The sequence below is a fragment of the Taudactylus pleione genome, unplaced genomic scaffold, assembly GCF_031769625.1.
Source record: "Taudactylus pleione unplaced genomic scaffold, aTauple2 ptg000147l, whole genome shotgun sequence".
Taxonomy (NCBI): Eukaryota; Metazoa; Chordata; class Amphibia; order Anura; family Myobatrachidae; genus Taudactylus; species Taudactylus pleione.
Genome location: NW_028284549.1, coordinates 5,543,298 through 5,559,376, shown reverse-complemented (window position 1 = coordinate 5,559,376; position 16,079 = coordinate 5,543,298). Strand labels below are relative to the sequence as shown.

Genomic DNA, 16,079 nt, shown 5'->3' with positions numbered 1-16,079 from the left:
GCTTTAGTGTATATAGGCATTTTTAGAGCCATGTATGGCTATTGCAATACAAGGAAGATTAAAATTGAAGCCCAACACCATTGCTATGCAATGACCTTCCTATTACTCTAAGTAATGAGGCCTATAGCAATGCTACTGTCCTGATATCACTGGCTTCAGTCTCAACGCTACATAGCACAATAATGTTCATTCTGAGATAAGACTATTAATCTGACGGTATCACTAATTAATCAAACTGTATTCAAATAGATACAATGTGAGTCCCAGAAGATTAGTAATAAGAAGTATTGAATTATGACATACTGTACCTTATTTTTCAATTTATCTTATATAGAGCTATTGATAATATCTAGGTTTATTGATTGAACTGTTCCTGAGATAGGTCTACTGACATTTAACCGATTAAAAATGATACATAAATACTGATACATCGCTGACTACAAGGAGGAGTGGGTGTAACCATTTTCCAAGACAGAGATTACAGCTCAAATGTTGCCTTTTATATTAATGCAAAGTACAATACAACACACAGATGTCACTACTTTATCCTGACAAATCAGCAATTAAGTCACAGGCAATAAAAGAGGTACAGTTCAGTGGCAAACGCAGGATTTCCAGAGGGTAGTTTCCAAATGCTTAATTTTAGAGTGAGTGTGGCCTGTCAATGAAGAGGGCAGAATTAGTACTTAACCAGCTTTAATATGCGTCATACAAAGTGTATTGTGTGTAATAATTCCAGCATATACAGGACCAGTGATCACAGTAAGCCATTATATGAGGCAGTAGGGCCATCCTGTCTGAGCTGAATGTATTTATATTAGATGTAGGCACCATTCCAGACTATTGGAGCAAGTCCGGGAGCCTGGAGGAGCAGCAGAATAACCTAGCACTGACCTCGACATATATGTACTGTACATATTGGGCTCTATAGCAGTGCATCTCTTACAGTGCATGTTTTCCAGATCTCATAGTTGGTGCACAGATTATTTATTACTGGCTGATACATTTTAAAAGATCCACAGGTGGTGCTAATTATTTCATTTGTGATACTGAGAAGAACATGCAGCACTAGTAAAATTCTATTATATTACTATTTCTATTGTGGTCATGGTGTTGGGTGGGGAGGGGGGTTTCAAGGCTGACAGAAACCCCCCCTGCGTTTGCCTATGCAGTTATAAAACAGGTAACATTATGAAAAAGGTGCACTTTAGTTTGACACCCCGCCCCCTTTCTTCTTCATGCACTGCGTGTCTCACCTTCAATTATTCACAAAGAGACAAAATACAAAAATTCCCACTGAGGACAGTGATATGCTTATATTGTATGTGATATGTTATTATAGCGCAACCAATGTCAATGTTCATGCAGTTGAGCATTTTTTTACCACCGGGCGTGCGCGGAAATTCCTAAAAACTCCTACAGCGCATGCGAGACGCAGAGTGTATGCACAAAAGAGCTGTTGCAATCGAGATGCACAATATCACAGATGGCTTTGAAAAGTGATGGGCGCCCCTCGGCGGTGGGTGGGAGGTGGCTTAGCGCACGCACTGAGATGGTCCGTGTTTCCATGATAAAACTCCTCAGGGATCGTGTGCTTGCCCTGAATGGTTACAACCTGTATTCAAACAACTAGACAGGGAACTTAAAAAAAACCCATTTACGTGTTGATTGATAGGTGGTGCCATTTTACCTACTGTAGAAGTTTAACACAATATTAATAGATTGTGTAAACGTAGTTAAAAATAAAAAAAATTCAGATTTTATCACTTGGATTTTTCAGAAACCAAGAGCAATAATAATTTCACTACCACTGTCTGCACCTAGGATCCAGCACTCCTCTAAACCATTTCTGTTAGAGATGACAGGGGCTAATACATTATTAGGGGCGTCTTAAGAGAGGAGGGGGCCGTGTGCACTCCCCGTGCGGGGCCCCATCCTCTCTCACTGGTGGCCAGCAGCTGACTGACGTGGCTGGCCAGCCACCGGAGCATTAGTAGACTCCGGGCACTATAGTGCGCCCGGAGTCTACTGCGCATGCGCAGAATGCTGGGAAAATGGCTGCGGAGGCCATTTTCCGGCGTTCTGTGCATGCGCAGTAAACTGTGGGCACTAGAGTGTGCCCAAAGTCTACTGTGCATGCATAGAACACCGGAAAAATGGCCGAGGCGGCCATTTTCCGGTGTTCTGAGCAGCGCTGACACCTGACGGGGGACAGGTTACTTTGTTTGAACTAATATGGGTGCAGGGTGCGGTGCGGGGCCCCCCTGGACCCGGGGGCCCGTGTGCCCTGCACACACTGCACCCACTATAGATACGCCACTGATTATTAGATGTATTATCCAGTGAAATGAGTGGAGAAGTAGACCAGTGGAGAAGTTTTCCATAGCAACCAATCAGCTATCGTTTTATACAATGCACTTGATAAATGCTACCTCAAAGCTGATTGGCTGCTATGGTAAACTTCTCCACTTGTTTCTGTACTTGACACATCTCCCCCTGAGGGACGAGAAGAAGGCCCAGAATCCCTTGGGTTCTGTGCGCAAGGTGGAGTAAATAGGAAAAAGGAAGATCCGTTGACTCAATCTACTGTTTCCGTGGCTGAAAGTCCCAGATGAACATTCTGTACCTGCTGAGTAGAGTGGCTGTGTCTCACGCTTGGATGGTACCACTCACCAATCTCGTTGACTTCAATCTCTTTCTGTCCAATGAAGTACCAAACACAGGCCATCCAGTGGGCAAGCAATGCAAACATGGACATGAGAAGAGTCAGCACCACTGCGCTGTACTGGGAATAACGATCCAGCTTCTGGAGCAAGCGGAGAAGGCGCAATAGGCGGACTGTCTTCAACAGGTGAACTCCAAAATACTGAGGAAGAAAACCGGGATTAAGAGCATTTATGGGCATATAACATGGCGTTACTAGCAGAGCACAAGTGATGTTCTAATAAGGTGGATATCACTTGGCCCTCTCTGAGGGAACACAATGGAATCCGAAAAAAAATGTCAGAAGTTAGATATTAGAGAAGGTGGGGGAGATGTACTAGAGCCAACCTTCTAAAGACATACCTGCCTACTTTCTGGCTGCTCCTTCCGGGAGGGAGCAGCCAGATCGGCAGGACGGGGGGGGGGGGCGTGGCCGGGACAAGGGGGAATGGCCGGGCGGGTGACAGCACTTGTGGGAGTGGTGGGGGCGGGGTATTGCGATCGCGTCAGTTTGGCCCCGCCCCCACTACACAATGGCGATAAAATAGGCATTGTGTAGCAGGGGACGGGGCCAAAATGATGCAAATCGCGTGACCGCCCGCCCACGCTGCGGGGGCTGCAGGGGTTATTGTGGTGGGGGATAGGAGGGGTGGGCGGCAGCCAGGAGAATTGCCTGCCTTCCCGGGAGGTCAGGAGCGGCACCCGATTTTCGGGAGGCTCCCGACCAAATCGGGAGGGTAGGCAAGTATGTCTAAAGATGACAAATGCTGAAATTACCCTTAGCCACCAAAGAGTATCATTTCATAGAATGTGTTATAGTGGTTCCCAAACTGGGTGCCGTGGCACCCTGGGGTGCTACGGGGCACTTGGAGGGGTGCTACGAGTTGGTGTTCAGGACCATATCAAATTATTTATGGTCAATGTGATAGGCAAAACCAGTGCTGATGGCTACCAATCATAAACTATATGGACAAATAGAAGCACAACCCCTATTCAGCACCACAAAACTGGACCTATGGATAACAGGTAAGTGCTTTTACTTAAATTAAGCAGTTTTGCTGAATTTCTCAATAAGAAACTTTTGGCCTTGGGGTGCCCTGACAAAAATGCTGATATTACATGATTCAAGAAAGTTTGGGAACCAATACTAGAATCTAGTGTGTCAGTGGTCCCCAAACTTTATAGAAACCAATAAGATTGTAGCCTCCATTTATCTAGTATCTAGATAAATTTAGGCTACAATCTTATTGGTTGCTATAATAAACATTTCCCCTATTCCTCTAAAGAAGTTTTGATACATCCCCCGCTTAATCTGGTCAGTGGCAGAAGAAGTAGCAACTTTGAGTATTGAAGCTGATAGGTACATGCTTAATTAACTTCCATTCTTTAATCAGACTATGAAAACCATCAGTCTTCTCTCTTTCCTTAGGGCACATTTCATATCAAGCAATAAATGTCTTATTACAATTTAGAATGCTCATGATACCCATGAAAATCGAATACTCTTGGCCTCATTTGCTGGTAAATACAAGCTTCCTTTAATGTTTGTGCGAAGCTACAAAAGACCTCCCCAAAGATTTCCAGGACCACTTACCACATTGACACTAAATGCATAAAGCAGATCAAAGGGGAGGGCAGCAATGAGGTCTACAAAGAACCAGGTGGTTGCATAGTGTACACAAATAGAGCGGGGATCGTACACCACTTGACCAGACTTGCTGACGTACGTTGTCCGGAAATTCAACAAAATATCTAGAGAGAAAGCAAAACAGATTAAGATCAGGAGATACAGTGATAACAGCCAGATACCAACACAGACATATTGATGGACACCTGTCTTCCAAGGTGTCACAGTTTTATGCTGCAGCAACTATGTTGTTACAATGTGACCCACGTGCCATCAAATATTTGACACTTTTCTTATCCTAAAGTCAGTTTCTTCCTCCCACCGAATTCTAAAAATGTCTGTCGCCTCTGTAAATAATTTAAAAGATGTCTGAAAATGAAGGATGGGCTCCTCCATTAGCTCGCCTGTGAATATTAACGGGGAGATCTTCAATACATCCTTCTCCCCGGGACACTGGTTCCAAGGCTCACTTTAAATATTTAGATGCAGCCTCTTTTGTGAATGGATGCCGGGTCCAGACTCACTCAGCTCTTAAACTGACAAGCTAAAAGGACAGCTCAACGGGGCTCCAGTATGCCAACGGAGCCGATATTTAAACCATGATGATGCTGTTTGTTTTTACGGAATAGAGTGAAATGAGCAAAGCCTCCTGGCTTTCATTAGGAGAGAAGCCCAGGACTTGATAAACATCCAAACAAGCCTTCTGGATGTGATATATTATGACAGCTGTTGGAGGAGGATGCAGAAGATGTAGATGGATTTGCCAGGGCTGCCAAAGACGGTGCCAGTGTGAGCATTCATTACATTTTTTTGCAATTTTTGTTTTTACTTTTCTCTGGCAGCAAAATGCTTACTTTAATGGTGCGTTTATGGCTACTTTTAGGAATTAGAGAGAGACGGCACAGAAACGTGATACTTTCTGTGACATTAAGAAGCGAAATGTGAATCCTCTGTGAACAGGACATATTATTTGTCTTCTTCTTTTGTTTATTATTACTAAATTTACATGGATATGTTTTTTATTCATTTATAATGTTAGCCAGCACATGAGGCAAGGCACAGGTAAGTTCTGAGGCAGTTTGTAGCTATCTGGAAGACTGGCTGCCTCACAAGCTCAGGGCCTGATTCAAAGCCGGACGCTCTGACAGAGCGCTCACTCTGAATCAGGGCCGTCCTTCTTGTTTATCAGAGCGGCCTCCTCGCTGCTCGCATAGCTGAGGGTGACCTTGTGGTAGGGTCTCGTTGCCGCAAGCCCCAGAGTGCTTTCGGCTCTAACAGTGCCGAAAGCACTCCCACTGACATCACTTGTGATGTCAGTGGGGCCGGCCCCAGACTGCCTCCGTCTGGGCAGCCACGCTTCGGCCTGCCCACCAAAGGGGGCGTGCTGTCACTCAACATCGACAGCACGCCCCCTTTGGTACGAGACCCGGAGTGATGGATTGTCCGTCGCTATCTGGGTCTCGCGCATGCGCACGACGGAGCCGGCTCCGTCGTGCGCATGTGCACGGGCCACCATCGACCCGCTTGAATCAGGCCCTCAGTCCATCCTCAGACCCCAAATACTGCATTGGGGGGCTCCAAACATAAAAATAAACATGAGATAAAGCAGCCAATTACGCAGCCATTTCTGGCTCTGCAGAAACCCTGGCTGGCTTCTTTGCTGTATATCTGCTTGCATATAAACCAACATTATGTGCTCTATGCGCCTGATTCAGCTTTGCATGGAAACGCACTTCTGAAGTGTTGCATATCAAATTAATTAGTGCATCCTAGTCACATCGCATTGCGACTTAGACACCATATCAGCAAAAAAAGACGCCTGACGCTAGCAGAGCAGCAACGTACCTGGTGGCTCACTCACGCCAGGCAAGCCGCGCTGCGTGCCGTATTGAGGACACATCTGTATGTGTAACTTGTACTTTGCCATAGAACTGTGAAGACCGGGGCAGAGCAGCAATATTTGTACAATAGCCAAAACAGTTTGCTCACCTATAACCAGCACCACTAAATTCTAGGATCTACTAGTACGCAACAACGAGCAAAACCCACACGGCCTCATGCCCCAGGATCTTACCAAGCATGAAAAGGATCTCAACAAAGATGTCGCTAACACTTGGTCGGCTACGGAACGAGGAGCTATCGTCTCGGGTGATGGCGAAGCAGACATTGTACGGGACGGTCACCGCAACATAGAAAGTGGCCAGGAGGATCAGCCAGTCCCAGCCAGCCTTAAAAGTGCCGTAGTGCAGGAGAATGAAGCGTGACTTCTGGAATGCAGCAACCTTGTACTCCGGAATTGTGCACTTCTCCCCGAACACATTCTGCGGAAGACAAAACGCAACAGGTCAAGTCCCTGAAGCTCTCAACAGAGCAAGAAAATAATATGTCCAGACGAGTCAGCAGAAAATGGACCTTCATATATCTTAAAATCTATTTTCTCAAATACAGCATAACAAGTATTAGACAAGAACTATGGGATGCAATTGGGAACAGGTCCAATGAATGTCGCTCCCAACCTTGAGATTCTTGATCCATGACCAGCCAACTACTAAACTAGACGACAATCATTTTTAGGGCTCATAAAAACCTAATCTTGTGGAGCCTGGAATTGTTTTAAAGAATCATTATAGTCGGGGTTGAATCACATTATTCAGAATGCTGTTGATGCTTTTAGCAGTCCTAAATCAACACTTCACAAAAACACTGGAGAACCAGTAATTTATCATAAATGGTGCAATGTAGCTTCTAGTCCAGTGGTGTCAAACTTGGGCCCTCCAGCTGCTGTGGGACTACATATCCCAGCATGCCCTGTCATAGTTTTAGCATGCTATAATATGAAAACTCTGGCAGTGCATGCTGGGATGTGTAGTTCCACTTCAGCTGAAGGGCCCGAGTTTGACACCACTGTTCCAGTCACATCTCACAGCCTTGGAGTTTACAGTGGAGAAACTATGCAGATGTACATTGTTATTTTTAATATGACTAAAGTAAAAATACTCCCTCACATTACAAAATGAGTGCTTTAATTTATTACAAGACTGGCTTACTGACTTTCACAGCCCTACGTAACCAGGGTACCTGAAGCAGCTTCTGATTCCTTACACTCCAACTTGCTTACTTCAATCTTCCAGGTGAAGGACTATTAGCAGTACCTAGAAATAGAATCTCCCTTAAGTTATTAGGGAGTTGAGCTTTAGGCTACGACTCACAGCTCGAGGGGCCTCCACTCTATAATCCTTCAAAAACAGACTCAAGGCTCAGCTGTTTCTCACCATTTCATTAATGCAACTTTAGTGTCTTAAAATATATATATATGTGTTGACCTTGACAAAGGGGTGTGCGAACCCCGGAACGTCGGCTATGATTTAATACACTATTTTTATTGATTGCTTCACAACAAGTGCCGCTGTTTGCTTTACTTGGATATATATATATATATATATATATATATAACCCAAATGCCTAGCTCTCTTTGCTGTAGTCTGTTATTACCTAAGTTAACTTTATTTTGTATCATGTGTTTTGTAGGGTAGAAATGTAAATCACTTTCAATGCTGTTGGGAGAAATGTGCTATATAAATAACTATTATTATTTATTGGCTTTCAATTACGAATAAATGCAAGTGTACACATTAAAGTTGCAGGCAAAAAAGCCCACATGATTTAGATACATCTATAAATTATATAGTTTTCTTAATCTATACTAATATAATAAGAATGTTGGGACTATTTGTTCCAAGTTGACACAAAAACTACTAAACCGATTTTTCATGAAAGCTGCATCATTGTGTAGTGGAAACCCCTATAAATAATCTGCACTTTGTTTTATCTCGATCCGTCAAATTAAAGCTGAGCAATAACAAAAATAAAATGTATTGACATCATCACAAGAGTTAGGTGCGGCATCATGCGAGCGGCTGGTAAGGGGTGGGAGAGGAGGTGCTTTAAGCCCACGGTTATGTGAATAGGATACGCTACATAGTAGGCTGTGCACAGGGCACACAGTCACATTGGTGAGATAGGTGTGGCACCATGCGCGCACCCGGTAAGGGGTGGGGGAAGAGGTGCTTTGGGCCCACGGTCACTGGAATAGGATAAGCTACATAGCAGTCTGTGCACAGGGCACACAGTGACATTGGTGTGAGTGGTGGGTGAATAGGAGAGGTTACAAAGCAGTCTGTGCACAGGGCACACAGTGACATTGGTGAGATAGGTGCGGCACCATGCGCGCGGCCGGTAAGGGGTGGGGGAAGAGGTGTTTTGGGCCCGCAGTCACTTCAATAGGACAGGCTACATAGCAGTCTGTACACAGGGCACACAGTGACATTGGTGTGTGGTGGGTAAATAGGAGAGGTTACATAGCAGTCTGTGCACAGGGCACACAGTGACATTGGTGTGAGTGGCGGGTGAATAGGATAGGTTACATAGCAGTCTGTGCACAGGGCACACAGTGACATTGGTGTGAGTGGTGGGTGAATAGGATAGGCTACATAGCAGTCTGTACACAGGTCACACAGTGACATTGGTGTGAGAGGTGGGTGAATAGGAGAGGTTACATAGCAGTCTGTGCACAGGGCACACAGTGACATTGGTGTGAGTGGCGGGTGAATAGGATAGGTTACATAGCAGTCTGTGCACAGGGCACACAGTGACATTGGTGTGAGTGGCGGGTGAATAGGATAGGCTACATAGCAGTCTGTACACAGGGCACACAGTGACATTGGTGTGAGAGGTGGGTGAATAGGAGAGGTTACATAGCAGTCTGTGCACAGGGCACACAGTGACATTGGTGTGTGGTGGGTAAATAGGAGAGGTTACATAGCAGTCTGTGCACAGGGCACACAGTGACATTGGTGTGAGTGGTGGGTGAATAGGATAGGCTACATAGCAATCTGTGCACAGGGCACACAGTGACATAGGTGTGAGTGGCGGGTGAATAGGATAGGTTACATAGCAGTCTGTGCACAGGGCACACAGTGACATTGGTGTGAGAGGCGGGTGAATAGGAGAGGTTACATAGCAGTCTGTGCACAGGGCACACAGTGACATTGGTGTGAGTGGTGGGTGAATAGGATAGGTTACATAGCAGTCTGTGCACAGGGCACACAGTGACATTGGTGTGAGTGGCGGGTGAATAGGATAGGCTACATAGCAATCTGTGCACAGGGCACACAGTGACATAGGTGTGAGTGGCGGGTGAATAGGATAGGTTACATAGCAGTCTGTGCACAGGGCACACAGTGACATTGGTGTGAGAGGCGGGTGAATAGGAGAGGTTACATAGCAGTCTGTGCACAGGGCACACAGTGACATTGGTGTGAGTGGTGGGTGAATAGGAGAGGTTACATAGCAGTCTGTGCACAGGGCACACAGTGACATTGGTGTGTGGTGGGTAAATAGGAGAGGTTACATAGCAGTCTGTGCACAGGGCACACAGTGACATTGGTGTGAGTGGTGGGTGAATAGGATAGGCTACATAGCAATCTGTGCACAGGGCACACAGTGACATAGGTGTGAGTGGCGGGTGAATAGGATAGGTTACATAGCAGTCTGTGCACAGGGCACACAGTGACATTGGTGTGAGAGGCGGGTGAAAAGGAGAGGTTACATAGCAGTCTGTGCACAGGGCACACAGTGACATTGGTGTGAGTGGTGGGTGAATAGGATAGGTTACATAGCAGTCTGTGCACAGGGCACACAGTGACATTGGTGTGAGTGGCGGGTGAATAGGATAGGTTACATAGCAGTCTGTGCACAGGGCACACAGTGACATTGGTGTGAGTGGCGGGTGAATAGGATAGGTTACATAGCAGTCTGTGCACAGGGCACACAGTGACATTGGTGTGAGTGGCGGGTGAATAGGAGAGGTTACATAGCAGTCTGTGCACAGGGCACACAGTGACATTGGTGTGAGAGGCGGGTGAATAGGAGAGGTTACATAGCAGTCTGTGCACAGGGCACACAGTGACATTGGTGTGAGTGGTGGGTGAATAGGATAGGTTACATAGCAGTCTGTGCACAGGGCACACAGTGACATTGGTGTGAGTGGCGGGTGAATAGGATAGGTTACATAGCAGTCTGTGCACAGGGCACACAGTGACATTGGTGTGAGTGGTGGGTGAATAGGAGAGGTTACATAGCAGTCTGTGCACAGGGCACACAGTGACATTGGTGTGAGTGGCGGGTGAATAGGATAGGTTACATAGCAGTCTGTGCACAGGGCACACAGTGACATTGGTGTGAGTGGCGGGTGAATAGGATAGGTTACATAGCAGTCTGTGCACAGGGCACACAGTGACATTGGTGTGAGTGGTGGGTGAATAGGATAGGCTATATAGCAGTCTGTGCACAGGGCACACAGTGACATTGGTGTGAGTGGTGGGTGAATAGGAGAGGTTACATAGCAGTCTGTGCACAGGGCACACAGTGACATAGGTGTGAGTGGCGGGTGAATAGGATAGGTTACATAGCAGTCTGTGCACAGGGCACACAGTGACATTGGTGTGAGAGGCGGGTGAATAGGAGAGGTTACATAGCAGTCTGTGCACAGGGCACACAGTGACATTGGTGTGAGAGGCGGGTGAATAGGAGAGGTTACATAGCAGTCTGTGCACAGGGCACACAGTGACATTGGTGTGAGTGGTGGGTGAATAGGATAGGTTACATAGCAGTCTGTGCACAGGGCACACAGTGACATTGGTGTGAGTGGCGGGTGAATAGAATAGGTTACATAGCAGTCTGTGCACAGGGCACACAGTGACATTGGTGTGAGTGGTGGGTGAATAGGAGAGGTTACATAGCAGTCTGTGCACAGGGCACACAGTGACATTGGTGTGAGTGGCGGGTGAATAGGATAGGTTACATAGCAGTCTGTGCACAGGGCACACAGTGACATTGGTGTGAGTGGCGGGTGAATAGGATAGGTTACATAGCAGTCTGTGCACAGGGCACACAGTGACATTGGTGTGAGTGGCGGGTGAATAGGATAGGCTATATAGCAGTCTGTGCACAGGGCACACAGTGACATTGGTGTGAGTGGTGGGTGAATAGGAGAGGTTACATAGCAGTCTGTACACAGGACACACAGTGACATTGGTGTGAGTGGTGGGTGAATAGGAGAGGTTACATAGCAGTCTGTGCACAGGGCACACAGTGACATTGGTGTGAGTGGTGGGTGAATAGGATAGGTTACATAGCAGTCTGTGCACAGGGCACACAGTGACATTGGTGTGAGTGGCGGGTGAATAGGATAGGCTATATAGCAGTCTGTGCACAGGGCACACAGTGACATTGGTGTGAGTGGTGGGTGAATAGGAGAGGTTACATAGCAGTCTGTACACAGGGCACACAGTGACATAGGTGTGAGTGGCGGGTGAATAGGATAGGTTACATAGCAGTCTGTGCACAGGGCACACAGTGACATTGGTGTGAGAGGCGGGTGAATAGGAGAGGTTACATAGCAGTCTGTGCACAGGGCACACAGTGACATTGGTGTGGGTGGTGGGTGAATAGGATAGGTTACATAGCAGTCTGTGCACAGGGCACACAGTGACATAGGTGTGAGTGGCGGGTGAATAGGATAGGTTACATAGCAGTCTGTGCACAGGGCACACAGTGACATTGGTGTGAGAGGCGGGTGAATAGGAGAGGTTACATAGCAGTCTGTGCACAGGGCACACAGTGACATTGGTGTGAGTGGTGGGTGAATAGGATAGGTTACATAGCAGTCTGTGCACAGGGCACACAGTGACATTGGTGTGAGTGGCGGGTGAATAGGATAGGTTACATAGCAGTCTGTGCACAGGGCACACAGTGACATTGGTGTGAGTGGTGGGTGAATAGGAGAGGTTACATAGCAGTCTGTGCACAGGGCACACAGTGACATTGGTGTGAGTGGCGTGTGAATAGGATAGGTTACATAGCAGTCTGTGCACAGGGCACACAGTGACATTGGTGTGAGTGGCGGGTGAATAGGATAGGTTACATAGCAGTCTGTGCACAGGGCACACAGTGACATTGGTGTGAGTGGCGGGTGAATAGGATAGGTTACATAGCAGTCTGTGCACAGGGCACACAGTGACATTGGTGTGAGTGGCGGGTGAATAGGATAGGCTATATAGCAGTCTGTGCACAGGGCACACAGTGACATTGGTGTGAGTGGTGGGTGAATGGGAGAGGTTACATAGCAGTCTGTACACAGGGCACACAGTGACATAGGTGTGAGTGGCGGATGAATAGGATAGGTTACATAGCAGTCTGTGCACAGGGCACACAGTGACATTGGTGTGAGAGGCGGGTGAATAGGAGAGGTTACATAGCAGTCTGTGCACAGGGCACACAGTGACATTGGTGTGAGTGGTGGGTGAATAGGATAGGTTACATAGCAGTCTGTGCACAGGGCACACAGTGACATTGGTGTGAGTGGCGGGTGAATAGGAGAGGTTACATAGCAGTCTGTGCACAGGGCACACAGTGACATTGGTGTGAGTGGTGGGTGAATAGGAGAGGTTACATAGCAGTCTGTGCACAGGGCACACAGTGACATTGGTGTGAGTGGCGGGTGAATAGGATAGGTTACATAGCAGTCTGTGCACAGGGCACACAGTGACATTGGTGTGAGTGGCGGGTGAATAGGATAGGTTACATAGCAGTCTGTGCACAGGGCACACAGTGACATTGGTGTGAGTGGCGGGTGAATAGGATAGGCTATATAGCAGTCTGTGCACAGGGCACACAGTGACATTGGTGTGAGTGGTGGGTGAATAGGAGAGGTTACATAGCAGTCTGTGCACAGGGCACACAGTGACATTGGTGTGAGTGGTGGGTGAATAGGAGAGGTTACATAGCAGTCTGTGCACAGGGCACACAGTGACATTGGTGTGAGTGGTGGGTGAATAGGATAGGCTACATAGCAGTCTGTGCACAGGGCACACAGTGACATTGGTGTGAGTGGCAGGTGAATAAGATAGGTTACATAGCAGTCTGTGCACAGGGCACACAGTGACATTGGTGTGAGTGGCGGGTGAATAGGATAGGTTACATAGCAGTCTGTGCACAGGGCACACAGTGACATTGGTGTGAGTGGCGGGTGAATAGGATAGGCTATATAGCAGTCTGTGCACAGGGCACACAGTGACATTGGTGTGAGTGGTGGGTGAATAGGAGAGGTTACATAGCAGTCTGTACACAGGGCACACAGTGACATAGGTGTGAGTGGTGGGTGAATAGGATAGGTTACATAGCAGTCTGTGCACAGGGCACACAGTGACATTGGTGTGAGTGGCGGGTGAATAAGATAGGTTACATAGCAGTCTGTGCACAGGGCACACAGTGACATTGGTGTGAGTGGCGGGTGAATAGGATAGGTTACATAGCAGTCTGTGCACAGGGCACACAGTGACATTGGTGTGAGTGGCGGGTGAATAGGATAGGCTATATAGCAGTCTGTGCACAGGGCACACAGTGACATTGGTGTGAGTGGTGGGTGAATAGGAGAGGTTACATAGCAGTCTGTACACAGGGCACACAGTGACATTGGTGTGAGTGGCGGGTGAATAGGATAGGTTACATAGCAGTCTGTGCACAGGGCACACAGTGACATTGGTGTGAGTGGCAGGTGAATAGGAAAGGTTACATAGCAGTCTGTGCACAGGGCACACAGTGACATTGGTGTGAGTGGCGGGTGAATAGGATAGGCTATATAGCAGTCTGTGCACAGGGCACACAGTGACATTGGTGTGAGTGGTGGGTGAATAGGAGAGGTTACATAGCAGTCTGTACACAGGGCACACAGTGACATAGGTGTGAGTGGCGGGTGAATAGGATAGGTTACATAGCAGTCTGTGCACAGGGCACACAGTGACATTGGTGTGAGAGGCGGGTGAATAGGAGAGGTTACATAGCAGTCTGTGCACAGGGCACACAGTGACATTGGTGTGAGTGGTGGGTGAATAGGATAGGTTACATAGCAGTCTGTGCACAGGGCACACAGTGACATTGGTGTGAGTGGCGGGTGAATAGGATAGGTTACATAGCAGTCTGTGCACAGGGCACACAGTGACATTGGTGTGAGTGGTGGGTGAATAGGAGAGGTTACATAGCAGTCTGTGCACAGGGCACACAGTGACATTGGTGTGAGTGGCGGGTGAATAGGATAGGCTATATAGCAGTCTGTGCACAGGGCACACAGTGACATTGGTGTGAGTGGTGGGTGAATAGGAGAGGTTACATAGCAGTCTGTACACAGGGCACACAGTGACATAGGTGTGAGTGGCGGGTGAATAGGATAGGTTACATAGCAGTCTGTGCACAGGGCACACAGTGACATTGGTGTGAGAGGCGGGTGAATAGGATAGGTTACATAGCAGTCTGTGCACAGGGCACACAGTGACATTGGTGTGAGTGGCGGGTGAATAGGAGAGGTTACATAGCAGTCTGTGCACAGGGCACACAGTGACATTGGTGTGAGTGGTGGGTGAATAGGAGAGGTTACATAGCAGTCTGTGCACAGGGCACACAGTGACATTGGTGTGAGTGGCGGGTGAATAGGATAGGTTACATAGCAGTCTGTGCACAGGGCACACAGTGACATTGGTGTGAGTGGCAGGTGAATAGGAAAGGTTACATAGCAGTCTGTGCACAGGGCACACAGTGACATTGGTGTGAGTGGCGGGTGAATAGGATAGGCTATATAGCAGTCTGTGCACAGGGCACACAGTGACATTGGTGTGAGTGGTGGGTGAATAGGAGAGGTTACATAGCAGTCTGTACACAGGGCACACAGTGACATAGGTGTGAGTGGCGGGTGAATAGGATAGGTTACATAGCAGTCTGTGCACAGGGCACACAGTGACATTGGTGTGAGAGGCGGGTGAATAGGAGAGGTTACATAGCAGTCTGTGCACAGGGCACACAGTGACATTGGTGTGAGTGGTGGGTGAATAGGATAGGTTACATAGCAGTCTGTGCACAGGGCACACAGTGACATTGGTGTGAGTGGCGGGTGAATAGGATAGGTTACATAGCAGTCTGTGCACAGGGCACACAGTGACATTGGTGTGAGTGGTGGGTGAATAGGAGAGGTTACATAGCAGTCTGTGCACAGGGCACACAGTGACATTGGTGTGAGTGGCGGGTGAATAGGATAGGTTACATAGCAGTCTGTGCACAGGGCACACAGTGACATTGGTGTGAGTGGCGGGTGAATAGGATAGGTTACATAGCAGTCTGTGCACAGGGCACACAGTGACATTGGTGTGAGTGGCGGGTGAATAGGATAGGCTATATAGCAGTCTGTGCACAGGGCACACAGTGACATTGGTGTGAGTGGTGGGTGAATAGGAGAGGTTACATAGCAGTCTGTGCACAGGGCACACAGTGACATTGGTGTGAGTGGTGGGTGAATAGGAGAGGTTACATAGCAGTCTGTGCACAGGGCACACAGTGACATTGGTGTGAGTGGTGGGTGAATAGGACTGGTTACATAGCAGTCTGTGCACAGGGCACACAGTGACATTGGTGTGAGTGGTGGGTGAATAGGAGAGGTTACATAGCAGTCTGTGCACAGGGCACACAGTGACATTGGTGTGAGTGGTGGGTGAATAGGACAGGTTACATAGCAGTCTGTGCACAGGGCACACAGTGACATTGGTGTGAGTGGTGGGTGAATAGGAGAGGTTACATAGCAGTCTGTGCACAGGACACACAGTGACATTGGTATGAGAGGTGGGTGAAGGTGCTGTTGTCACCG

At 47.7% G+C, this 16,079-nt stretch overlaps 1 protein-coding gene across 1 annotated transcript in view; it reads right to left on the bottom strand.

The window, feature by feature from the left end:
* LOC148522333 (voltage-gated delayed rectifier potassium channel KCNH8-like) overlaps positions 1-16,079 on the bottom strand; it is a 467,010-nt gene that overhangs the window by 44,084 nt on the left and 406,847 nt on the right. The window contains exons 5-7 of the mRNA XM_088474145.1: positions 6,405-6,651; positions 4,298-4,455; positions 2,674-2,866 (exon numbers count right to left, since the gene is read on the bottom strand). Of these exons, the coding sequence (XP_088330271.1) occupies positions 2,674-2,866; positions 4,298-4,455; positions 6,405-6,651 (598 nt within the window). The remainder of the gene's footprint in view (positions 1-2,673; positions 2,867-4,297; positions 4,456-6,404; positions 6,652-16,079) is intronic.